General features: G+C 32.1%; 2 protein-coding genes across 5 annotated transcripts in view; one reads left to right on the forward strand and one right to left on the reverse strand.

Moving 5' to 3' along the window:
• Positions 1 to 444, reverse strand: part of LOC100162217 (growth factor receptor-bound protein 14) — a 106,136-nt gene extending 105,692 nt beyond the window's left edge. The window contains exon 1 of the mRNA XM_001943166.5: positions 236 to 444. Within this exon, the coding sequence (XP_001943201.2) occupies positions 236 to 351 (116 nt within the window). The 5' untranslated portion in view covers positions 352 to 444. The remainder of the gene's footprint in view (positions 1 to 235) is intronic.
• The window catches only part of LOC100169058 (amyloid beta A4 precursor protein-binding family B member 1-interacting protein), a 42,308-nt gene that overhangs the window by 8,597 nt on the left and 6,228 nt on the right, over positions 1 to 27,483 (forward strand). The window contains exons 1-2 of one of the 4 annotated variants that reach the window (XM_008188577.3): positions 3,312 to 3,522; positions 17,189 to 17,325. In XM_008188577.3, coding sequence (XP_008186799.1) covers positions 17,194 to 17,325 — 132 coding nt within the window. In that variant the 5' untranslated portion in view covers positions 3,312 to 3,522; positions 17,189 to 17,193. Of the gene's footprint in view, positions 1 to 3,311; positions 3,523 to 17,186; positions 17,326 to 25,512; positions 26,625 to 27,483 lie in introns of those variants that run through there. The other 3 variants (XM_016807491.2, XM_003247016.4, XM_008188575.3) reach the window with 3 other exon arrangements.

Genomic DNA, 27,483 nt, shown 5'->3' on the forward strand with positions numbered 1-27,483 from the left:
ATTTATTGTAATTTGGTTATATAATAATAATATATTAATAATATGATCCATGAAATACCTACATAATATGAAAAAAAAGATACAATTTTCACTTGTATAGACAATGTATAGACCTATACTTCTAAATGAGAAAACTGTTGAACACGCGTGGCTAACTATTTAAAGTGATTTAAACTATTTCTAATTTAGATTTTGAAATAAATAGATTAATTTCATATTGCGTTAATTTTCTTACCTTTTTGCCATCCAAAAATCGATAGACTTTTCTTTTGTTGTCGATGTTTTGATTTGTAACACTTCCTTGTTTAAATTGTTGTTAATTTGTTTGTCGGTTAAATACGGATGAGTCATCTTTATATTTGCATAGATAATTTCAAATCCTACATTATTGAACTTCTGTAATTACTTTACACAACTTGAAATAACAACTTCAATACACACCTTAGACCGTCACTGTAGGTATTAAACTGAATCATAATATTCGTGTTCTCGGTGAAATTGATACTAATCATCATATTGCAGTTTTATCGTTGGGTATTTTCAATTTCAGCGATAATAACATTTCCTAATCTGTTTTTGGAATTATATATTTTATATTTTATTGACGGATATGTCGGTATTATTATATTATATTACGTATATATTATAATGCACCTATTATATGCAATATAAGTACATGTCATTATATACACATTTTGAAAAATTTAAGTCGAATATGAATATGGAATTTATAAATATTTCACGTTCATTAAAAAATTTATATTAACTGAATGTATGTTTTGTTAGGTAAAATTAACAATTTTTTATAAAATAAACTTATTGCACGTGGAGAAGGACACGTTTATATAAATTATTTTACACAATTCTGATAAATTGTTTGATGATAATTAATTTTATTTTCTTTGTACCTATAGGAAAATATATTAATTAATATTATATATTTATTGAAATAAATTGTTAAAATGTTGTAGCAAAATTAAATACTTTTTTTGAATATGTAAAAATAAGTATCCATATTATTACATATATTAATAATATGTACCTATACGTTTTTATAAATTACATTATTTAAGACATTTATCTTCCTTCAGTCACGATTGTGCAAAAACATTTTTACTGTATAGGTACCATGAATTATAATGTTTAATGGGATTTATTTTGACATTTTTAAAATTGCCGAAATGTATTGTCAATGTGATACTGAAAATACATTATAATTTTTGTTATTTTATACTTACTAATTTAAAAGCAATGAACATTTTTTATAAAATATTTTAGAACGTAATAAACAGACCATTAAATATATATAGATATTAATGTTTATGAGACGTCAAACGACCCAAACGTTTTACGTTTATAAAATGAGTTTGGCAAATCACGAGAAATTGTTCTGTGGAGCTATTGTTCAAGAACGATTCTACGAAATTAAAAAAAAAAAATCATTATCATTATTCAAATAAACATGTTTTTTGGCTGCATATTATATTATATTCTACTATACAGTATACAATACAATACAAATGAATTAATTTTTCACTACTTAAATTATGTTATATTTTAAATGCTGATCGGAGCTATGATTTTACAATGATGGGTGTTTATTTTTTATATTTTTAAGCCTTACCTTTTGTGGCAGTGAAAATGCTTCAATTTTCTTCAATAACATCTTATCTGGTAGGAAAGTTAAAGTACTTGGTACTTTGGGGGGTAAAAATCAAAAATTCTCAATAGTTTTCTAAAGCGTCAGGAAAATAAAACAAAAAATTAAGGAAACACAGATTTTTATGCAAAACCAGTTTTTTAAAAAATTAATTTTGTTTTTTAGTGTAACTCTAAAAAAAATAACTGAATATAAATGAAATGTTGTCTGAATGTTTATATTAGCAATTTCTATGATCCATACCATTGAAACTCTTTTTGAGCTATATACAGGCTTAAGAAAATTTAAAATTTAATTTTGTTTTTAACGATTATCGATACAAAATTGTTTGGTTTTTCAAAAAACTGAAAACGTAATAGAACGTTCATTATAAGTTTATGTTAGTGGAAATCAAAAAAAACTTGATCGTAAATCTACAGTAATTTTTTATGAGCGTCTGAAGTTAAAATGTTATACCAAAATTCGTCATAATCACTAAAATTGCCAAATTATTTCGAGTAAGAAATTAATAAACATTTTTAAATTGTTATCTAATCTTTGAAAATGTAGATTCCCCTTAAGTTTTCTTACACTGAACAAAAAAAAAAGTACTGGAAAGTCAAATTTATTTTTTACGAGTTTTTGAAGTTAGACGCATATTCACTCATAAATTAACAAATTCGCATAAAATTTTATTGTTTTGTCGTCATATAAAAACTATGAATCTTAAGTACTTGACATTTACACCAAAAATTTTTTTATAATTTTCTATAACTTTTCAAAATATTCTGACTCATTTTGAGTTACTTTTAAACATTTGAAATTTGAAAATGTCTAGTTTTTTACTCTATAAATGTCAATAAAATTGTATTCGTTGGGTTGAAAATTTAATACAAGGTTCCATATAAGTTGTCATCATAGCAGTTGGTAAATAATAAAGATCCATAAACACGTTTTTTTTTTTAGAAGTATTTAAAGTTTGAATTGTTACTGATTATTATATAATCTATATTGATCCATAAGTCCTATGAAAGTATGAACCGTATTTTTAAGTTGAATGTCGCTGGTATTGTAAATTGTAAAAAAAAAAATGTTTAATTTGAGTAAATTTTCGTGTCGATGAATCCTCGCGTGCAGCACGTTAACAATAGTTGTGGCTAATGTAAAACTAATTGTGTACAGTACTCAGTAACGTACCAATAAATATAATATAATACACAAAACTAACCAATTAAAGAAAAATTAATCATCAGACGGTCTTATGACAGCAATTATTTACATGACGTGTCTTCATTAGCTAAAATATAAAATAGGCTTCTTAAAGCTATGAAAAAAAAAAAATCGTGGCGAGGTTCGGCGAACAGTAAGTTGTCGGTGTTATAATAATATGATATACATGTGAAATAATAAATCGCGATATTTTTTCAGCGTTATACCAAATCGAATTGATGGAAACAAAAAAAAAATAGCACTGCAGTACCAATATTGGTTATCTTAAATTTTACAAAATAATAATAATAATAATAATAAAATAATAATAAAAGAAATAATAATAACGATACTAGCACATATTATCCCCCAACCGTTTTCCCATCGCAAAGTCCCACTCGAGACACGTTTATATTATTATTATACAACAATTTGCGTGCGAGTTTTTACGGTACGAGCTACGGCGCGGCTCAGCGGACCGTTCAGTATAAAGCTAACGTTCGCGCCGACACGATATTATGTCGTCCGTGTGGTGAGTGCGTTATCACATTTTGCCCGGTCGTGTTCAACGGTGCGTGTAGTTTGTGGTGTGGTTTGCAACATTTTTGTGTTTGCAGTTTTTCCGTTCGCAGTACCGTGTAGGTTCGTATAGTCAGTTTTTGGATATTAGTTGGGTATTTATTATTATTACTATTCTTATACTGACACCTCTCATATTGTGCAATAAAACATAAGACTGTGTGTTGGGTATATTATATAATTATAAATTAGTAACCGCCTTTGCAGGAGAGATTTGAAAACTAATTTTTCGTAAACCAAACGATCATCGCGCTGCTTCTTACTGCGGCAGTCGGCCAAATGACTGTTGAATTTAATCTTTCTCGTGTTTTCATAATATTATATTCGCAGTAATTTAGTTTTTCATCTTTAAGTTCGTTAATCGTACAATTGACAATGACAATTCAAAACTGTTAAACATTTAAAACACGTTATTATTTAAATTTATTTATCATTAATTATAAGCCTGTGACCTGCCCGTCCCTCTCCTGCTTAGAAACATATTTATTTTAAGTTTTAACGTACTTTGTTTTTCAACAAACCAAATCCCGCGGTTGAACAGTCTGAAATAAATGTATTTTGTAAGACAGTATTATTAAGACATAATATTTCGTGTAAAGTAATAAGGCTTAATAGTAGATTAGGTAAATTATTTGCTGACATTTTATTAAAAATACGTTTACTTTTACAATACAATTAAAAACACAATTAGTATTTTGTACATTTAAAATTTGTAAAAAGCAAATTAATTTCAACGAAACAATTGGAAAAGCGAGACGATTAATAATCATACATTCATACCTAACCTATAAGGTATAATATTTATGGTTTATAAAATCATGGTGAATTTAGAAAATAAGTTATTTATTTCTTAGTTTGCATAAATATCGACTGATAACTAGTTATAAATAATAATTTCAACTTATAATTTTACCACAGGTTTAAGGCAAAGTTGAGTTGCTTGTTTTTTTCTCGGTGAATTATATTGTGTAACTGAACGCGAGAATTATTTTACAATATATAAGTTTCTATAATTTATAATTTGTTGTTTAAATACCCGATGAGACCAGTGTTTCCGCGAATTTCACCAATAAAAAACAAAATAATAAGGTATGCCTGTGTTTGAACGTTGTAAAAATACTGTTTAAATTATATAACATGAAATAGTTATGTTTATGTTGTTCTATTGAAATATTGATATGTTATTTGTTGTGTAATATACGAACATAATACCGTTGGCTGTGCATAAGCCATAGACACACTTGTAATTTTAAACAAAATATAAATAAATTATAACAATACATCTTTATTTAGCGTTATATTGATATATATATAATCTGATTAAAGTGGTTTCATATTGCATAATGTAGGCCATTTAGAATGCTGAAACTTATACCTTTGTCATATTATTTAAGTCTTTTCGGATTAAATCACGAGATTTAGGATATTGTATTTAAATTTAAATGTTAATGTTCATTAAAGTGTGAGATGGAACATTTCCCCTTTGGTAATTTTATACTACACCGTACGATACCTAACCGTATAATACCTTTGATTATAGGATTGATTTCTCTGGATGGAAATATTACCCAATAAGTATTAAAGTTATTACTGAAAGCACTTATTTATATTCCAAAATAATTTTCGACTTCATTAACATTTTAAAAACTATCATTACTAAACTGTCTAACATTATATTGCGGAAATAATATTTCTATTATTATAACTTTTTAGTTATTATGTTTAAAAAAACAATTATTTTTGTTTTTGTTATTATAACAATAGTTAGGTATAATCAAGGTTACAGATTGAAAGCATCACAGATATTTTTGTTTTTGTTTTTTTAAATATTTTAAACATATTTTGTATAATGTGACGCAACAATTTATATATCTTGAATGTTACACAACTACATTTTATTTATGATGGTATTATGATCCATATACTCGAACAAAAAAAATTAAGTAGCAAGCGATATTATCTTACAAAGATTTAACTATTTATTTTGAAATAATTTGAAGTATCTATTATTTCGTCATCAGAATATTATAAATTATAATACACTCAAAGTAATATGTATAATAATACAATTTAATAATTGTATATTAAAGAAAAAATTGGTGAGTCGATAATATATTTTATATTGCATTATAATCGTTTTAAGTAATACTCATAAAGTCATAAATTACCATTTCTGTGCGTCCCATTTCTCATTATAAACATAAATGATAAGTAGCGCCAGGTTCGTTATATTATATTAATCATAATTATTTATTATTAATTGATAGGTACAGGACCACAATTTCGATTCCAAGTGTAGGTATTATAATATATAAAAATTATAAATACACCAGGTTTTATCGTTTTTGTCTGAAAAATATATATATTTTTAAAGTTTAGGTAGGTTTAAAAAATTTAAATAACTAATTTGAAGAATTTAATTCAACAAATGTTAAAAGTTAAATTTTAAAAATCACAAAATTATAGTTCATAAGTATTGATGATTATTGATTTATAAATACATATGAATACTTAACAAATCAATGTTAAAACAAAACAACTTTTAATTGTTTATGTCTGGTGTTTAAATTGACTATTAATTGTTTTAATTATTATGCAATGTATCTAAGTATTGAAATAGTGTAAAACTCTGTTCAAAAAAAGTAATTTTTGTTAGAACGTAAAGACACTAAATATAATAATATGATATAATTTGTATTAATTGTATTTTAACGATATTATTGGTCTATTCAAAAATACATTGTGGTAATAATAGTAACACACACATAGTAGTTTATTCTTACAAGACAATTATTTTTTTAATATTAAACATTTTTATAACCTCGCGTTGTATATATTAATTATTACCAACAAATAAGTTAGGTATTGCAATATAATAGTCAATCATATATTTTAGTTTTATTCTTTATCCCTTCTTTGTATTCTGTATACTTGTGTATAATAAATACGTAAACAATGCGGTCAATTTGTAGGAAGTTTTTGTATTTCAATTGTGTTTGCTCATATGTAAACAAACATGTATTTTTATGTATTCATTCACGTTTAAACTGATATTTTAAGGTCAATGAAACCATTTCGCACTGCACTCTTTGAGATACTGCCACATGAGTTTTCACAGCTTTTTTTTTTTTATAATATGTTAGACTTTTGTCGCTAAACTCGTCTATGTAGTTGGAGAAGGGAGACGTCGGTTAAAAAACATTTTCATAAACCGTCCAAAACGTGACTCACGAGCTTTGGCCTTCCATGACTTGCTTTGCTTGTACATACAGATCAGCATTGAAAATATCAGACGATACCCCAAGGAAAAAAATTAAAAAATATATATGTATATATTTAAACAATGAGTTCAAAACTTTTATTTTATTTTCATCATCTACATAAGTCTACATAATTTATTCAAACATGTATTTATGAGCGTGGGAAACAATCATGAATAAAATAAAAAATTATCATATTATATTATATAAGTACAATTGTTAATCAATGATAATCCTGATCCTGGAAAATAAATCAACTTGGACAATGTGTCATTTAATATTACATTTTTTTTGATTCTCTTTGATATATTATGTGGAAAAAATAACACATTTAAACTAATTATCTTTTAATACTTTGATGATACGTGTATAAAATTTGTTTACAAAATAAAAATGTATTATATTACTAAGTGACTATAGCTAAATCAAAATATTGACATCAAATAGTGATCATTGTTTAAATATATACTCATCATATTAATGTGAAGAACAACTATTTTAGTTGACATATAATATAGTTTATATTTTAATTTTAAAATGTATACGCTTTATATCATAAAATATGTTGACACCTTTTTGCATCACAATCATAATTCATAGTTAACAAGTGTTTAACTTATCGTTTCGCAAATATATTATATAACCTTTTGCTAAATATAATAATTAATTTGATAGTTTATAATAATTAGTCCATCAATAAAGAGTACAATATCAAGCAAACCAGTTTCTTTGATAATTTGATACCTTGACAACATATTATAGTAGATAGGTACCATGTTTTATTTTACTAATTTATTCTATCATGCTCTAAATATTTTTTCTTAAGTAGGTAACTATGTAATATTCTGATCAATTATTTTAATATATAGGTATAATATTAAAAATGAATGACGAAATCAATAAGCTTTTGTAATAGCGTACCCACCCAGTATAGATATAATATATAATATATTAAATAACGAATTACTCGGAGGCTACCTTTTTTTCCAAACTCTATACGATAAATGCACGGAGATCTGAGTAACGATTGGCCGTCGATTGTTGGTAATGTTGGAATTATCGAAAGAATTTTAAGAATGTAATCTCGAGCGGCTTGTCTCGAACGACGAATCGATTCTTTTCAAAAATTATACAAAGCTGTTTTTCCATCACCGACCACTTAACTCGGTTAAAAATGTCTTGATGCTCTTTTGTTTCAAATTAGACTTGTCCATATATAGTGCAATAGGTTCTCAAGGTGAGCGCAGTCTGTTTTAAAAATGCACTCGGGAAATCCTACAACTCGCACTCGCATGTTGTTGACCCCTGTGCATATTCGTTTGGACACCACTGGTGTGCGCACCATATGTTGTTCAGAATCCGTTCCCCCGCCCTTCGCATCCTGTCACCCAAACCGTTCGTAGTAGGCCACTCGCACGTCTCGAATACACAGCGCCTGTTTGAATTATCGGGCACCGATGGCAGACATCACGCACATGGGCCTCCGTAATAAGCTAATATACATGCAACTTTTTTAAATAAATGCCTTCTCCCTTTTTTCTTTTTTACGTCGTCGGAATATAATTTTAAACATTTAAATTTAATCGTGTCAACCCCATCTCGTTGGCCATCGCCCTAATCGCCGCGGCCGAGTCGTCCGTATGGTGACAATTTGTCTGGCTCCAATTTTGTATTTGAAGCGCATAACCTATTGGTTCGATATACATTACTATAATACGCACTGCGGTGGCGTGGATCGCCGCACATTATGTTACGTAAGGAGACCTTTGACCGGACTCGTGACACCAGCTGCAGATCAGTGGTTCATATCATCATACACTTGCCGCCTACCGGGAGGTCGCCGAGACGCGTATAATCGTGGCTCGGCAGAGAAGAACGGACTCCCCGTGGTTTTGGGTCCACTGGTCACGGTTGTACGCCTATAAAAACTGGCCCCACACTTTCTACGAGAACGAACCCGTAGGTGTCGCATGCCGACTAAAAATCCGATTTCAACATGTGTTGTTCAACGGTTCAACCCGTTCGATCTCATGTCTTATCAATGCTCATCCACATATAATATTTATGCATTTTTCCAACGCTTTATTATTTATAGAATGCACATCGTCGAAAATAGAGTTAATAAAAACGTACTCCAGTACATTGCTTTTTACGCGGTAGTCTCCATAATATACGCACAGTCATAACTTATAACGAATGTCGAAGACCGCAAAAGAATTATCTTTTAAATTGTTATCTGCTCGTTTTTGGACGTGTATCAAACGTGGATTAATTTTTAAGCATTTTTCAACTTCCTCTCCAACTACGCCCATAACCTAGTTGCGCGTTGTTTCAGATTATTCTTATCTATATATTATGTGATATGTGGCTGCATACGGTGTTTGTTACGAGTTAACAACTGCAAAATATACTTATATTTGTGACCATTTCCTCAGTAAAAATAATATACTCTAGGTATACGTTTTGTTTTAAAATATAAAATTATGTTTAGTTTTTTTATTGAACGCACTTGTACTTGCAATAATATATCATTCTGTACGACAGACAAGAGTTTAATAGACAATAATGGCGAAACGCTGGAGCATGATCATATTCATTAAAATTAATGTGCAATTGTCATGAAACCGGCAAAAGACAGAAGGACACTACAAGCGGTCACGTACATCCTACCTACATCCTCTCTATTTCATTTTTTTTTTCAATTTTCACTCCGGATATTATAGTCAATTTTAATAAACCACTCTGTGTCTGTGTGTGTGTGTGTGTGTGTGTGTGTGTGTGTGTGCATTTTATACGCGTCGTTTAGGGCCCGTACAGATTATCAATAGCATAATTATGGGTCACGAAACCGCATCGTACGTATTACCTTATTGTGGGCGTTTTGACACGAGTACATTTTAGTCGAATAAAAAAAAACTCCCACTTTTATGTCGATTAAGGTTTATGTTTAAATGAAAATAAAATGTTTACCATCTGTTCAAAATTATAAATGTTTGAATACGTAATGTAAGTGGGAAGCGAGATCCTTAGATTGTAATGATAATTTTTATTTTATTTTGGTGGCAATAAGTACTAAAGTATAATAACGTCCGTCATATGGTCTCTTCTTTGAAATAAAATAATTGTTCAAGTGTAGGTACGTATATAATATAGTAAAATGTGAACTATCTGTTTTTAGATTTTATTTAACTAAAGCAAACAAATTACATGCATAAAAAGTTTACAATAGTGTAATATAAAACTATGTCAATAGCATTTTTTTTTGTCGAATGTCATATTATAGTCTTAGTTGTGAACTAAGAATAATTACAGTAGTGTGTAGATGAAATAGAAACTTTTAGCTTTATAATTCTACCGATAGTGGATGAAGAATTTATCTTGTTTACTTGTTTACCGTCTCAACATTCTACATTCAAGATTAAATGTTTAATATTTTACGCATATTACTCATGATTTTTAAGTTGCAGGTTTAAACGACAATCTTTTAATAAACTTGAAATATTCAACTGTTTTTATTTGTCATCGCTAAGCTGTTAAGTTTTGATAAAATCATATCGAAAATGTATTTAGATTATGCCTGGCTATACCTGATATATTTAAATATTAGTAAATATGAACACTTGAAAATAACGCGACTTTAATGTTTGTTCGTTAAATTCATTAGGTATAAAGGTTTTACGTATATAGACATACGAATTATCCGTGTTCTTTATACTCTATATAAATATGAAGTATACTTATGTGCAATGTGCATATTAATTCTATTGTTCTTTTGTATACTTTGGGTTGGTACATCATTTTTTATGACGATAAGATATTTGCTGCATTTGTGTCTTTTTATTCCCCAAAAAGTATAAAGAGCAGTAGTTGGTCTATCGACCCTACAATTTTTAGAGCGCAATATTGGTAAACTCCCTTTTTTTATTAATATAATACAAGTACGATACTACGGTAAAAAAAAATATTATAAAATAATAACGGATACCTAGTACATTTTGTTTTTAGAAATTGTTTGGGTTTAACATTTTTAAATATTTACACGATTTCTTAATTACCTACATTTAAAATTTAGCATTGTAGTGTAGAGGTATATATTTTATTCAGTAAAATAAGTTGGTACTAGGTAGGCTCTCCTCTTGTTTATTCAACATTCGTGGAAAAAAATATTATTCTTCTGTTACCTTCGGTTTTTTTATTTTTCCTCTTCCGTAATGTTATCGGTAAATGTGCTGTCATCAATTTCCGTACATTTTTTTCATGGCATATTATTTTTAGTTTTTACCAATTCTTCAATCCATCATCGTTCATATTCGTTAATTTAAATTAATTACCATATGGAGTATGGACGTGTCCGTTAATCATATATTGCATCTCAATTCAATACCCATACACAATAATAAAAGAAACCTGATGATATTGTAATATAATTCCTCCCGCAATAAATATTATTAAATTTTTTCACTTTTCACAGAGGTTTTCAAGACTGCACAATTGTATTCATTATATAGGTATATATACTATGCAGTTTTTATATACTTACAGATGCATTCAATATCTCACTCGTTTTGTTTTTTATGTAGGATGAGTTCAAACGTTTGTTGCGAACATGTACGCACAATTGAAAATATAATATTCGTGTTATATGATAAGTGTTGTTTTATGTATGGTAAAAAGGTGGGGAGGGAGGATGCGTTGTAATGAAATTCTAGGAAAAAATTGTTTAACCTACGACTCGTTCATATATACATATAATATGCATAATCTCAAGGTCATTACGTGAGCCGGCGAATAAATTTAACTCGAATTTTATAGATAATATTAATTTTTCAACTTTCGCTCGTCGTTTTGGCGTCAGCGTGTAACACTGTGCCGTTCGATGCAAGTCATAAATTGCGCCATTAATGATAAGAGACGTGTAATCCATAATAAATTTAATTTCTAATAATTAATAAATAAAATAATTACTGCCCTGTGCCGACTCCGGTGACGTTGGCGTTGACGCGCGCGAATATATAAAAATGCCAAGGAGGACATAACACAATAACATACCGACTTGCGACATATGTATAGTTAAGTAGTAGTTGGCGCACTGCAGGTGTACAATACCATTTTTTAACTCGACCGTTTTAATTATGATAATACCTATGCGCAAGTTGCTTATTTTTTTTTTATAGATAACATATGCACGTGTCGTACCCGCGGTTGAAAAGGCAATTTGTCCAATATAATTTACACCGCACACAGTGTACGTTGTACACTAAATTATATACAGCGTGGTATACTTTTAAATGGGCGTTACAGCTTAAATGCTATAAGGCATGCCCATATCATTACGTAGATGTGTGCTGGGTAGAATGTTTTCGCAAACAATGTTTTGTAACGACGACGAATACTACACCTACCGCATTTAATCGGGCGTAGAGAATAATTTATAATATGTCCTTTGGTAAACACGCGTGTTTGCCATAGTTTTTTCGCTGCACCGTTCGTTTTCAAAAGCAAACGGTTTGGGTGGGTGAGCGCTATAATGTTATACATTATTTCGTCGGTATCGCTTTTTTTAGGGCTGTGTGCACAAATTATTTTTTTCTCGGTGAATATTATAATACATTATTCGTGACAATGGGGCCCGTTTCTCGTTGTTGATTTGGACACGAGTGGCGCTGTAGGTTTTTGAATATTTGAACATTGGACCGCGTGCGCCGGCAGCATAATAATAATTGTTGTTTTTTATCGTTACGCCGTAGACTGTTTAATGTGATAATGCGTGATAAAAAAAAAAATAGTCGTGATATATCTGTTTCCGGCGAACAATAATAATAATTATTTTCACGGCGATTGAAAATTCAAAGTAATAATAAAGAATAACCGTTTGAACAGTTTTATTATTGAGCGCACCAACCCTTCATTGTGTCGATTTTTTAGATTATTTTTTTCTACGGTGATAATATTATTAATTATATGGTGTGCATGGTAAGTTCACGGCTATGGTACACTATAATATAATACATAACGGATTTATAACCGGTCTCGACGACTACAACAAATTGCATTATTTTCGCGTGTGCACACATTAGAATATTTTAGACTATAAATTATTCGAAGTTAAATGTACACAGCACGTTTACCGTTTCTATATTGGTACGTACTTACGATGTGTTTGCGAATTGTATACCAAATGCTTTTCAAAAATTTGCATTTTGGCAATTCATTAAAAATAGAAATTTTCTACGAGTACGTAAGTAATGATTTTGAGAAGGGTATTTGCACATTTTTATTCGAACATGCGTGTCATGTGTATTATTAATATTTATTATTTAATATCATCAGTTAGACATTTAGAAAACATTAATTATCATATTATACTCTTGCCTTATTAGTTGATATATAATTTCAATATAATATTCCGTACTTATCTGTTTGCTGTTTGGCGGCATTGCGGTTTTTAGCGAAATCCTGTTATTATAATAAATAACTATTTAACAAAAAGCAATATCGATTTCTTAATAAAAAAAAATCAGACCGAAGTCCAAATTCGACATTTGATAGCATGGTGTTTTTTTTTTAATCATATTTTCTGCTTTGTTGGTTTTATATTTTATAGTGTATAATAACTTTTTCTTTGTCTTATGCAAATTATTCAGATTGCATTCCATGTAAAATTGTAATTATTATTTACCTACCTTCTATTTCAACGATACTAAAACTTATATAGGTTTCTTTGAACGAACACCGAATAAAGAACTCCAGTTAAAAACAGCTGTAATAAATTATAATCTTTCAAATATGATATTCGTATTCGATTCTGAAAGGACGAGGCTATTTTTGTTTTACTTTGATGTTAGTTTTATTTTTGAAGGCTCTTTTGACTTTTTTGTGCAATAAAAAAACTCAAAAGTTTATATTAGGTCTCATATTATAATAGACAGGCTCTACACTGTTTAAATAAACCAGATACAGATGGTAAGCCTTATTTTTTCCGAACTCTTGGTAATTGTTGAGACTACCGAAAATAAATACAACTAATTAATTCAATTTCACCTGTTTAAAAACATTGTTTGTTTGAACTTAACGATAATTTAAAATGCGATGATTTATTGATGTTTTTAAAATTTAAAATAATATATAGTATATTGTTGTACCAAGGCAAACGAAGTGAGACGAATGTCCAACGCCCAGTATGTATTTTTCAGAATTTTAGATCGTTATAATATATTATGAATATTACATAAAGTTTTTAAATGTAAAATTTAACACTAACTAATAACGAGGTGGTTTAACTTTGGATGTTATAACGCCGCTAAGCGTTAACGGTAATTAAGGATAATGTAGGTATGCTAATTTTAGACAACACCTTATTTTGGTATATTATTATATAATATTATAATCTTCCATTTGATTAGTGTTGTCAGTTTAGTATTCGGAATACTAATGTGCGAGAGTGTACAGTGCGTAAATCTTACTAAATTATTGTTAATTTAATTCTTGTAACAGATGCTATTAAGTATTAGAGTATTTCTTGTACGAGGTATAATTATAGGGCTGCATTTTGTAAAATGTACCATAGTATTTACTATGTATCTATTATTATTTATTGCTAACACAGGTGGGGGAAAATTAGTCTTTGGAATACAAACTTAAAATATTATATCATAATATTATTCATTATATGAATACGAAAAGGGACATATATTTAGCCATTAGGTATATAAAGTACTGATACCAATAAGGTCTATGGAAAATATACTACGAACCACTAAACTAGATTATCGTGTGCCCACGTAAATAATAGTAATGATAATAATATGTAATAATAAACAGATAATTATCGTATTTACGAAATAATATAATAACGGCAATAATGTGTATTATTATTTTAGTCTATTATAGTGAATCGTAATAAAATACTTAGTACACATGTATAGACACACTTATAGACGTCAACCGAATAGGGCTAGCAGAATATATGGTAGGGACACATGATACATCCTGTGTGCAAAGGGTGCCAGTGGTCCTTATCTCAGCTGTAGTCGAGTATATTATATAAAGGAGGGGTCCCGCTGGCTGTTCGAAGAGTTAGTCTATTGTAGTGTTTGATTTTAAGCACCTTTTTCGGTACCATATTGGTTTGCACTCAAAACATTTCCATCAGCCACATATATTTATTTTTCAACGGAAGTTATTCACTCTAAAACAAATATTGATAATTAATATTATGTACTATTTAGATGTCGGCGTTTATTTCATAAAGTATTTCATAAGGTATATCATAATATTATTCGTTTATTTATATAATTATATTATTGTCGTTTGTTTTGTTTTTTCTCAGAGATTAAACAATGACATTTTTATTATTTGTTTGCTGAAATTAATGTAAAAATTTATAGTAAAATTATTATACCATCAGATGTAATGTAAACTGTTTTTTATTTCTTCAAAACAACCGTTATCACAAACCTGTGTTATCCGACGAATTTCGAGCAGACGTGTAAATTGTCTGCTCGAAATGATTCCTAGAGATGTCGAGATGTTTGAGATGTTGTGTTACGTTTCCATAAATTCTGACAGAATAAAATTGTCAGTCCCCACAGACCACGTGTCGGTAACGTGTGTGAATACAGTGTGAATTCGGCCTTGGGTGTTTGCCTTGGTTGACGTGATAAAATATGAGCCCACATGTCGATGACAGGTGAGGATTATTAAACCACCAGAGGGCGTTGGATGATTGATTATCAAAATATAATATTTGGTTCGTCCGCCGACATAATATTCACATCTACAACATCGTAACGTCGAATTCCGTAATAATATTGTCGTGTTAGGGTCTAAACTCTAGTCTAGAGCTCTTACTATTATAATATGAACCCGGTGTGTTACTATTTTTGGGTTGATGCGTCTATATTGTTATTTATTATTGTTGGAATCACTCGATTTTGTCACGTGACAATTACGTACGAAGGCGATGCTTACAAACTGTATAGTTATACTTATTATATATATAGTGAATTCTTCCTACTGTCCACGGATTTCGGTCTTCAAATATCATATTGATTATTGGATGACTCACGTGTGTACACAGTATACAAACACTGAATCACACAGCTGTCGGAAGGAGAGTACATATATTAAGCGGTATAGTTCGGCTTTTAGACAGAATAATAATATTATGGCCGGCACTTCCCTTGCAGCAGACGTCGCAAAATCTAGTTGATACATTTTACATGTTTTGTATAACGTATCGAATTTCCATACGTGTTTTTTAATGTTGTCTTATTATAGTGTCTTTTAACAATAATATTGTAAAAGAGTAAACATTTTATTGTTAATTTAAATATCATGCACTTTTGGAACCCGTGGAATATCGTTTTGAACGGTTCATTATTCAGTCCAATTTAGAGGGTGATTTCAACAAGAGATATTACATTAGGCCATTAGGGTCAAGTGTTATTCTGTAACGTCAGCTGTTAAGGGGAGCAATAAAATTAAAATAACACTCGCGGTGGTAAAGTTAAATAATATTATTCGTATAATTTACGTTGCCCTTATTGTTGTTTTCAAATAAGTTTTGGTGTTTTAACGAGCACGTGATGTCTTTGCCAGTCAATATTATCTTCTGTGCAAAGTACGGCGTACATTATGTATATATCAACCGATTATTACGATAACCATGATATACAGTGTGTTCAAAAAGTTTGGAAACGGTATTTTTTCTAATTCCTTAATATATATTTTTGAATTTTGTTTTAAGTACCTTCAAACGTATATTTGAGAATATTTTTAAAATTACACATAATTATGTTACGTGGTATAGGGGTATTAACTTATGTTTTTTAAATGATAATCACAGTGTTCGAGTGTTACGTTTCGGGAAAAGATAACCTTTAGGTCCCTAATTTGACCCATATAGTATATGGTAGATATAATTTTAGAACGGTGCCGTTAAGTCTTATAATCAAACAAGATTTTCGTATATTTGTAAGGACCTAATAAGCGGGAGGCACAAATTAAAAAAAAATGTGACCCTTATTCTAACAAAATAAATAAATTATGAATACTTCAAATAATTAAATAATTTTTAGTTATAAGTATACTGAACAATATACGTTTTTTATTAATTAGACTGTATAAAAAATATTATTAAATACTTAATATATAAAAAAAATTTGTGAATAATTTAATTAGACTGTATAAAAAATATTATTAAATACTTAATATATAAAAAGAATTTGTGAATAATTTGCAATCAAAAAACCTAAAATTTTATACTTTCAGCAATTTAACATGTCTTTTTTAAATTAGTCTCTTATAATTTGCAACACTTTTAGCTTTGTAAAAATAATAGTGAGCAGATTATGTATGGGTAATTTACTAGGTATACTGTAGGTATGCTGTTTTGTTCCCGTTGAAAATCCAATAGTTGTCCATTTACCGTTAGTCGCTTATCACCCTTTATACGCTTTGTGCTTACTTGATTGAAGTAAAACGATGTTTACCATTACAGCTGTAATGAGACCATATGAGGGCAATTACGACGTCGATTGTCCAGCGGACTCCAATTACTGTGGCGACTCGGACGAAGAAGAAGACCCAGAACGATTGTTGGACGTTTGGCTCGGTGAATTGGACTCGTTAGCTTCGGTAAATATAAAAATTATAATAAATACATACGCAGTTATTGTTTGTGTATATACTGATTAATGTGTTATTCAGTATTCTGTATTCAGCAATGTAAATAGATCTAGGCGTTTGTTAATTTTTGCGCATTGCTCCCAAACGGTACGTTGGGTTTTATTAAATTATAATAAATAATGAAACCACTCGGGATAATATATAAACAGGATTGTTTACCAAGCATTGTCACTCACGATTTTTCTTTAACAATGAATTCGTTTAAATTCTGATTTTTGTGGAATTTTTAAATATGTATTATAAAGACCACATTTTCAAATTGAATTTTGTTGTAGGTACTATACTCGAGGACTGAGGAGTGTCTTGTGGCGATGATACACTTCAGTTTTTCAAATGAGAACCCCCCTTTTTACTGTAAATAATTTTGTGGATATATTTTCAGAAAATCTTTTGACGTAACATTGTATAAATGGTTCAAGTATAATAAATACTAGATCCAATATTACAAATATTTTTTATTTTTAAAGACTATCAACTTTAGTATAAATATTTTAGTAACTGAAAAACTCGTGTGAATTTTTTAATGAAGTACAAGTACCTATATATAAAAATTTCAATAAAATGATCTACCGAATAATTTAGAGTAAAAAAGGGGGTGGAAGGTTTTCATTTGAAAAACAGAAGTTTGTATCGTCACGTGGAGAAGAACACTTTTTTAGCATAGCACCTACATAAAATATGAAGAATTAAAAAATATGGTCTTAAAGTGCCTATATTTAAAAATTCCAAAAAATAGAATTATAATAAATTCATTTTGAAATTAAATAAGGGCATGCTTGGCGAACCACTCTGTATAATGCATATTGTAGTCCGGTAAATTCTCGATCGATCTAGGTAGTCTGAATAATACTTAAAGTAGGTATATACATTTGAAAGGGATGATAAATCATTGCATTCTAAAATTATTCTGAGCGGAACTATGTTTATTGTTTTGGTAATTGGAAACTTTTATAATATCGTGTATGCTAATATATATTATTAAATTTAGTAGTATAATATATGCTCTTATAGCTCATGAGTTATGGGTAACTTTGTATTCAAATTTTAAAGTTATAATATTTAAAACATATGGGCCGTATACAGTTCATTAATCTTGCGCAACTTAACATTTCTCCTGCTTGGAACTAAACTTGGGAAAACTACTACTGTGAAAATAAAATATATTATATCTTAAAAGCATTACCGTCATAAGTTGCACGCTACATATTCAACTGTTGCGAGGTTCTCATTCCATATCCTGGGAAAAATTTATATATACAATATAATATAAACACAATAAACCGAGAGAAATAAGATACATCGTTGTAAAACCAATCACCTTCTCGTCGATCTAAAATCTATAAAAATAATCTATATATAATATAATATAATTACCGATTGATTCATATTATTATTATTATTATTATTGCTTTATAATGGTGTTATAGCGTGTAGATTGGGTGCTTTCCGAGGCGTGACTAAAATTGATGTATCGAAATGTTATAAAATGTGAACGGTGTTTTTTTAAAACAAAATGTATTTCATTACGTTTTACGGTTTGGGCGTGACGCGACCACGGTTGCGGCTATATATACAGTACTGCATAGTCTGCAGCAGCAAGCAACCCTATCCAGTCCCAGAAGACGCCTTATTAAACGGAAATAATATTATATTACACTGGGATCTCGTTTATATATACACGTTTTACGAAAACCGCAGTCTGTATAAAATAATCAAATCAAATGTTTTCGTGGAGATTCCAACCGCACGCGTGACCTAAATCTATACGTAGGTATATCATATTATTATTATAATATTTGTTCTGTGTTGTTAAAACGTATTGTTATAGTGCCCAATACACGAGAAATATCTAAAAAACCGGGCAATTATAATCGCTTCGAATACAACAGCAGTGCTTCATAAAAAATTATATATGTATCAACATTTGAAAGACCGATTATGATTACTCGTGAGTCAAGGCGCATGGTTTTAAAATGAGGTTGTGGATTTTAGACTTTTAGTTTAAAATAGACGGATCAGGCGAAAGATTAAACGGTTGGAGTAGCTAAAAAGTCGTCTCCTAGCATGGAAAGAAAACAGAGATACGAGATTAGTAGCCCAGCTCGTTAATATAATACTATATAGGTATTGATGACGATTGAAGTTTGATCCTATAGAGATAGGCCAAAAAATTAAAATTCGCTAGACTCGTTTAATGTTATTTGTTTAGTCGAAAACGTTCCACTGTTCCGGGCCAGGTATATATAGTATTCCTCTCCCCCGACCTAATCCCGCTAGCATATTTTTGTATTTCGAATATTTATTTTACATTAACCAGAATAGGAATGTGTACGGCTGAGGAGAGAATTCAAGCGCTAAGACTATGTCCGTGTACTACACTATATTAAATTATGAATACTATAAAATGTTATCGTTCAGTTCTCGGTTATAAATGAAAAAAAATTATATTTTATAATACGTAAAAATAAAATAAAAGATTGCCATCGCATGATGTTATTTTTGTTACTTTTTCTATTCTTCCCCCACCCCCTAAATTGGTTTGCTCCTGCAGATTGAATCTGGCACGGGTCTGGTCCGAATAACAGCATCCGCAACAACAACAACAACAATATCATATTATACCTATATGTAGTGTACAAGCTGCTCGACGTATTTCTCTCTCTCTCTCTCCATCTCTCAATATCTCTCTCACCCGTGATCAACAAGTCCGTCACGGTGTTGTCGGGATTTCGATCGTCAAGGACGACTTAAAGTGCCGCGTATATAGGTATTTATAACATAGTACGTATATATTATTATCATCTATAGGTAAGACCCATAAGTATATGTACCGTCAACAGATGGCATGCGCCCTTATTACGGCAGCGGCAGCTGCAAACCTATCGTTGCCCCGCTCCGACGTGTGCACTGCACGTGTCCGGGTCTTCGGGGCAGGTGGCGCGTGTTGTAAGTACGACGCTGCACGGTGATGAGCCGTATGCGCGCGTCTGCACCTGGCCAGGTGTTCTGCGACGGTATATGATGTACATGATTTATACTTCACTTACCGTGTGTCGTGTGTGTAAAATATAATATAATATAACACCCGGGGTCGATTAAGTCGGTGAGGCGACGGTGGTTAGAAAAAAAATCGAAGCTGCAGGACATGTTAAATCTGTTCGGCGAAACCCGAGCTGCAGGCTCAGCTGTATTTGATTTTCGTCCATCGCGTGATAATAATATAAACAGTAAATTATAATACTGTATAAGTTATAATAATTTATGACTTGGTTTTATTTGGAAACGCGTTCGTAATATAGGTAGTGTTTACAATTTGTATATGTAATATTATAAGTGGTCTGATATTATTAAACGGAAACGGCCAAAATTTCGTTAAAATGTCCATTTAAAAATAGCAAAATATGCAATTATATGCCTTACAGTTTATTAAACATGGGTACCTACATATTTTTTTTAAACAAATATTATGCAATAAGAGTTAATATTATATTTAAAAAAAAAATTATACGAGTACTCTTTTGAATGTGTACTTAAAATGACTTGTTACGAAATACACTGCAGCTATTGAAGATGAAAACAAATCATAAGTAATAATTTATTATGTGTACATACATTGTATATACAATGTATATACATTGTACGCAGTACAGAGGAAGTACGTATCAAAATTATATACCTACATAGGCTACGCAATATTATATAATAATATGAATTATGAAGGTTCGGCTTTTCGATTTTCGACGTTGATGATATTCTGTTCTGTTCTTGTAAACATCGACAAACTACACAATATATTGTGTAACAATGCTGCTAGTGTACGTTATACTTTTACGCATTATCGGACATAATATATTGTCGGCCGTTTTTTGGCCGAATATAATATAGACATGTGTGGCACATCCCGAGGATGCGAGATCGCCCGCTGCACAATGATATTATACCTAATATTGTTCGCAGCGTGACATTACCAAACTTGGTATTGAAAAACATAAATTCGTGTTTGCGTCGTATACAAAGACCCCAAAACACAGCCCATAAGTATGTTTTATGGTTTAAGACGTCGTCCGTCCCTCCGACTCGAACAGTAAGACGTGTTACGGCAATTTTATTTCATTTTGATTATGAACACGACAATGTACTGCACCGGCAGTGGCGCAACATTGTGTTGTGCACTCGATACGCACTTGGCGATTCATAAATATGTCAATAAGATTGATCAAATTGTCTAGTGGTGGTGTTCTATAAACATTCAATTAAAATTCAGCTCCGTTTAACTGCCGCACATTGAATTTATTGATTATCTATATATACATTACGGGTAGAAAGTACCTAACGGTTTCCTAATAACTGGTTTCGATTTTAACGATTATTATTATAATAAGGTTTGTTAAAATAATATTGTACTTGGAATAAAAAATGTATATCAACTCGATTCGCTCACCTCTGCACACTGCTAGGGATAGTGGAGTAGAATAATATGTGTTATTCTAAATTTGTGACTGATCCTATTTCCTATCACATTCGAAAAACAAAGTGAAAACTCCGAAAATCTTTGGCCAAGATTAACGTTAAGAAACGAACGTACTCGCACGCTTACATTATATTTTTGTTTGCAGCCGTTTTACGAAACTCTGTCTATATATAATTTTACGTGTTGAAAATATCAATGGCGAATTACAAATATAGACCACACTTTTACTGCTCCGGAAAAAGTGTTTTTCTTTTTAAAACTATACGACACATTTTCGTAAGTTATGATACGCATTTTAATGTTGGATAAATATAATATATATATATTTATAGTATATTACACTAATGAATAGAGTAGAGACAATGGTCAATGACTATACTGCATTTTGCATTCCACCGGAGACATAAAACCATCATCGTCATTTTATAATGTGTACCAGAAATATATATATACATTATACATGTCAATTAAGTTTATGCGTTTCTAGAAATAAAAATAAATAATCATAATATGAGCGCCTTATTTCAAACGTACTTAATATGACGTGCAGGTCCCACGAAACATGTTTAAGACTATTTTAAATTGTATAATATAAACACTGTATAAGTGTACTTTTGATGAAATTTAATATTAGTCTCGTGGTAGCTGTCGTGGGTTTTAATAGTATAAGTGCTATTTACTGAAATTTACGATGATAATATCTTTAGGAGTTTCAAAGGATGGAAATTGTCGTATTGAATCCGTTCCAAATGTCCGTTGCGACGAGTCGTCAGTGCACAACACACGATAATTATACAGAATCGGAGTTTTAAAAACTATTAAAATTTCTTTGGCCTTAACCTTTTAGTATAGTACCTACCTAAACTAATAAATATATTGCTCAGTGCTAATGAACTACTATTGTTGTTTAATGATTATAAGCTTACTATATTAAACAATTTGTATACAAATTAGTTTATTTTTAACTTTTTAACTTTAGCAGCATTACCTTATAGTATTTTTTACATTAGGGTAATTAGTAATAATTATACAAAAATACAGTGAACAAAAAAACGATAAAATAAACCGAATGCGGAGTTGCACTTTATGAGCGTAACTAGAGTTTAGAAGTCTTGGAAAATCCAACGAAACAAAAAGGTCCTTCGTTTTATACTCGCCATTAAAAAATACAAAATCATAAAAGTAAACAATGAAAAATTCAATTAGTATATTATTCTTCATCCTTCAGTAGGCACATTTAATATTTTATAATTAACTTTGTAAAAACATTTGGTATATTAAAACAATTAATTAATTGGACACAAAACACAATATATTTTATAAATGTGCACGGCTGACTCCAGAAGCGAATAATTTTAAAACATCATCATCATTATTCATTTAACTTAATTAATTAATACAACTCGAATACTTTTTTCATCGGCATATCGACAACAATAAATCAAGGCCCAGTGATTTGTTATCGAATGGAAATAAAAACTTTTGGTTCTGCTGAAATTATACTCAACCCTCTAACGGTTATTAGATCTCTTATAGTATAAGACTGATCGATAATACCAAAACAGTGATTTTAACTGATTTTATTTTCAATTGATCGCTATAATTTCGATACACACTCGTTTTTTGAGTCACTATTACTATCGTTGTCGATTGAATGGTTTTAAATTTGTTGAATGATGTGACATTCAAATCGGAATCGACGGTTGCATTTACATCATTAGAAAAGTCTATTTGAAAACACATACTCTACGTTTGTGCATACAAATACAACACAATCGAAATATCTTCGATTGTGCCCAGTGTCTTCAGTATCTAGTCTTGATGATATCTAAAATCTAGATTTTTTAAGTTGGTGTAACGACTTTGAATTTGTCTAGTCGGTTCGTTGTTTATTTGTTTCTGATCTCATTTAAGTTGTTTTTGGTCAATTTAAGCCGCGATAGTAACTCCTAATGGCCATAACCATGTCCGTAATTACATTTTTTTAAAGACATGTGTTCTTTTTTTCGTCTTTGAATTATCGTTATCCTCCGTTTTGTTCGGTTTCGTTTACTTTATTTCGGCTGTCTATGATTGGTTTGTTTTACGTTTTACTGCTTTACACCGAAAAGGGCCGTTTTATTTTAGGATACTCGTGTGATTCTCTCGGCATTAGGTATCAATATTTTCGATACAATCTTTCATAACTCCAAGCTGGCCTTCGATATAGAGGAACAAATACAGACAACCGTCAAGTATTCCGGTTTTGAAATAAGCATCATTATCTAGAACACTTGGACGCCGCTTTTCTATACCCAGTAATAGACTTGAGACAGTATTGTTTTTCACGTTTCCTCTATCGATAAAGGTAGATCATCAGACCTTTACTATACGGATTATCTACATTATTCATTTGCGATTCCATTTATAGTAGTAATACATTTTGGGTTTCATTTTTACTCTTACCAAATTTCTTCATTTTTTTTCATTTTTTTTTTTTTTGTGCCAATATGTAGTTTGACATAATTTTTTGATAATAACTGATAATTCTAAACTTTTCAATATGAACAGTTTAATCAGGAAAATCAAGGCCACTGCACACGCGTCGTCTAAAAGAGCAAACTTGACGTATTTCCTCTTATCTCATTCGCGTGACCGTGTCCATTATATAATATAATACCTACAATGTATGGGTATGATGATATTATATTGTATAGGTGTCACATTGTGTGCGTAAATAGAGTGGTTATCGGCTGCTGTAGCAGTTATTTATCGATGACCGCCGCGGTTTTCCTGTTTCGCACGCGCTTTGCTTATAATTATCTTTTAAATCGACCTCAACATGGACTGCGACATTCCCTTACGCCCCACCGAGTGTCCACGCAATATTATATTATTATCTTATAATATTATTGTTTTTGTTGTGCACCGTACGATTGCAGCGTTTTCGCCGCCCTATCTCGGAAAGTCATCGTCGACACGCGAGTCCCCGCACATACCAGCTTACCAGCTCTATACCAGCTCCATAATAACAATAATGATAACATTTATCATACGCCGTCGCCGCGTGCCGTGTGCAGTGTACACACATTATTTATTATTGTTATGTGCGCACGGTCGCACAAATCACACACAATATAGCGTGTGCGAGTTAAAAGTCAACTGGTTTATCGTGTGTGGCAACAGGCGGTCGTCCTCCGCGTTATCATTGCGTTGCGGTGTCCGACGTTTAACATCGGCGGCGGCGGCAAGCGATGGCGCCTGCGTACACGAGTCTTATTAATTCTCGTGTACCTATCTCGGCGTTTTGAAAACGTAAAAAAATAATAATATATTATAGCCGCCGCCGCCGTCTGGCCCGCCATATGGCGACGCCGAATCGCAAAAATAATCAACAAAAAAAAAAAAAACACACACACACACTTTTCCAGATTTGTTGTTTATATCGAAATCCGTGCGGGTGTGTGTGTGTGTGCGACAAGCCCAGGAGGGCGAATAATGTCGGGTACGACGACGAAGACGATGATAATTCAGTGAAAAAAAAACCGCAGGTACCGGCGCGCGTAAACTATATAATAATAATGGTAGTGTATATATGTAATATATTATATATATATATTAAAAAACGTATATACACAGCATAGGTATTATTATATAGAGGTGCACACGCGTACACAAACAACGCGACGTAAACGAGTTTCGGTGTCGGCCGAGAATCGGATTTCGAATATTATTATTATGCTGCTGCGAGAACATCTGCCGCCGATCATCGGTCGTCTGTACCACGGTCTCGCTCTCTCGCTCTCTGCCCGGATCGCTGCCGCTGCTGGATCTCTGGATCTCGGCGGCGTGTCTCTCTGTCGCGCCGCGGCCGGGTACCTACATTGTGTTGCCGCGGAGAGACACGGGCGGGACATGTGTTGTGCGCGCACACACGCACAAGCGCGCGCGGCCTCTTCGAGATTGCACCTGGCGGACCCGACCGTATAGCGCGCGGCAGCAGCTGCTCCGGTGCCCGGGACACCCGGTCGTCGCGATCCGACGACCGGCCACCCATCCCGGGACCCGGAATCAGTTCTCGACCGACGTCCGCGGAAGACCCATCACCGTCGTCATGTTTTCGTGCAAGACCCGGTACGCTTGCGGCCGGAGCCAGCAGCAGCACAGCGACAGCGACGAGGACGGCAGCTACGGCTTTGGGACCGTGGGCAACAAGACCCGGGCCGCCGTCACGGCGGTCGGACGCGGCCAGTGTTCGTCGTCGTCGTCGTACTCCGACGAAGGCGACTATCACATCTACGGCAACCTGACGTTCGGCTACAAGCCGATACTGAAGACGAGGCTGTCGAGCGCGGCGAGTTCGGTGCGCCGGCGCGCGCCCGTCAAGCGGACCGTCAGCTTTTCCGGCGTGCACCGGTCGCCGCCGTCACCGCCGTCGCCGATAAGGCGTCGCAGCAGCTTCCGGCCGCCGCCCCCGTGCTATTCGGTGGCCGTGCGCAGAGCCTCCAGTTTTTCCACCACCCGGAGGAACGTCGCTCAGATGATCGCCCAGAGGCAGCGCATGCCGTTGCCGGGCGAACACGTCTTCACGCCGCCCTTGCCGCCCGCAAACCAACGATTGATCCCGCCGCCCTTGCCGCGACCAAACGAACGCGTTTTCACGTTGCCAGACGAACGACGAGTCATTGATAACAGCGAAATTGTGCCACAGACGATCCTTCACACTAGCAGGGTCATCGTCGACGTGCACAAGACGACTGATCGCTCGGAAACGCCACTGACCGCGATCGAGCCCACCGTAAGTACCTTGAACGCCACTTAGGGCCGATAAATCGTTGAATTATCGATCATCTACGCGGTTTTCCTCTTCGAGTCTTGTCGGAAAAATCGTCTCGCCGCGTATAACTTTACATCACGATATCGTCGTATAGTGTTGTGTTATTACTGTCATCATGATTATTATGATTACCTGTTGCTGTTTTGCGGCCACGGCACATAATAGGTACGAGAAAAGTGAGCACGTAACGTACGTCACTCTTTTCCTTTTCGTTTAAATACGTTTCAATAGCAAACGATGATGATAATAATACTGCGTAGTGCCTACACATATATGGATGGTGGGCACCACGCCTATTGCGTGCTCTCCGGTGTTTTTAAATAATAATTATAGTTGTGACAATTACATTATTATTATTATTTTTGCTGTTGTTGTCGTATACTATACGACACTATAGCACGTACAAAATTATTGTATAGTAGCTTGGTGGTTCCGTATTACTGAATGCGTATTGTAGGTTAATATAATATTATATATTATTCGAATGAAAATGCAATGATATCATATTGGACGAGAATCCAACTCTTACCTATACAATATAACTTATTTCCTCTTATGAATCTCGCGCCGGGTCTATATTGTTATTATTTACCTATACGATTGAACGTGGAATTTGTAAATGATAATATGTAAGTAAAGAGATATCAGATACTTATCAAAACATTGATAAGATTAAAAGAATGTTCAATGAAACATAATATTATTATACGTACCGATGGAACATATTATTATTAAACTAAATCAACAACCTTGCTAGAAGTTGAGCTGGATATAAATTTAAATCAATAGAATGAGAGCATACCGAAGCATTCCGTGCATA

The sequence above is a fragment of the Acyrthosiphon pisum genome, chromosome A3, assembly GCF_005508785.2.
Source record: "Acyrthosiphon pisum isolate AL4f chromosome A3, pea_aphid_22Mar2018_4r6ur, whole genome shotgun sequence".
Lineage (NCBI taxonomy): Eukaryota > Metazoa > Arthropoda > Insecta > Hemiptera > Aphididae > Acyrthosiphon > Acyrthosiphon pisum.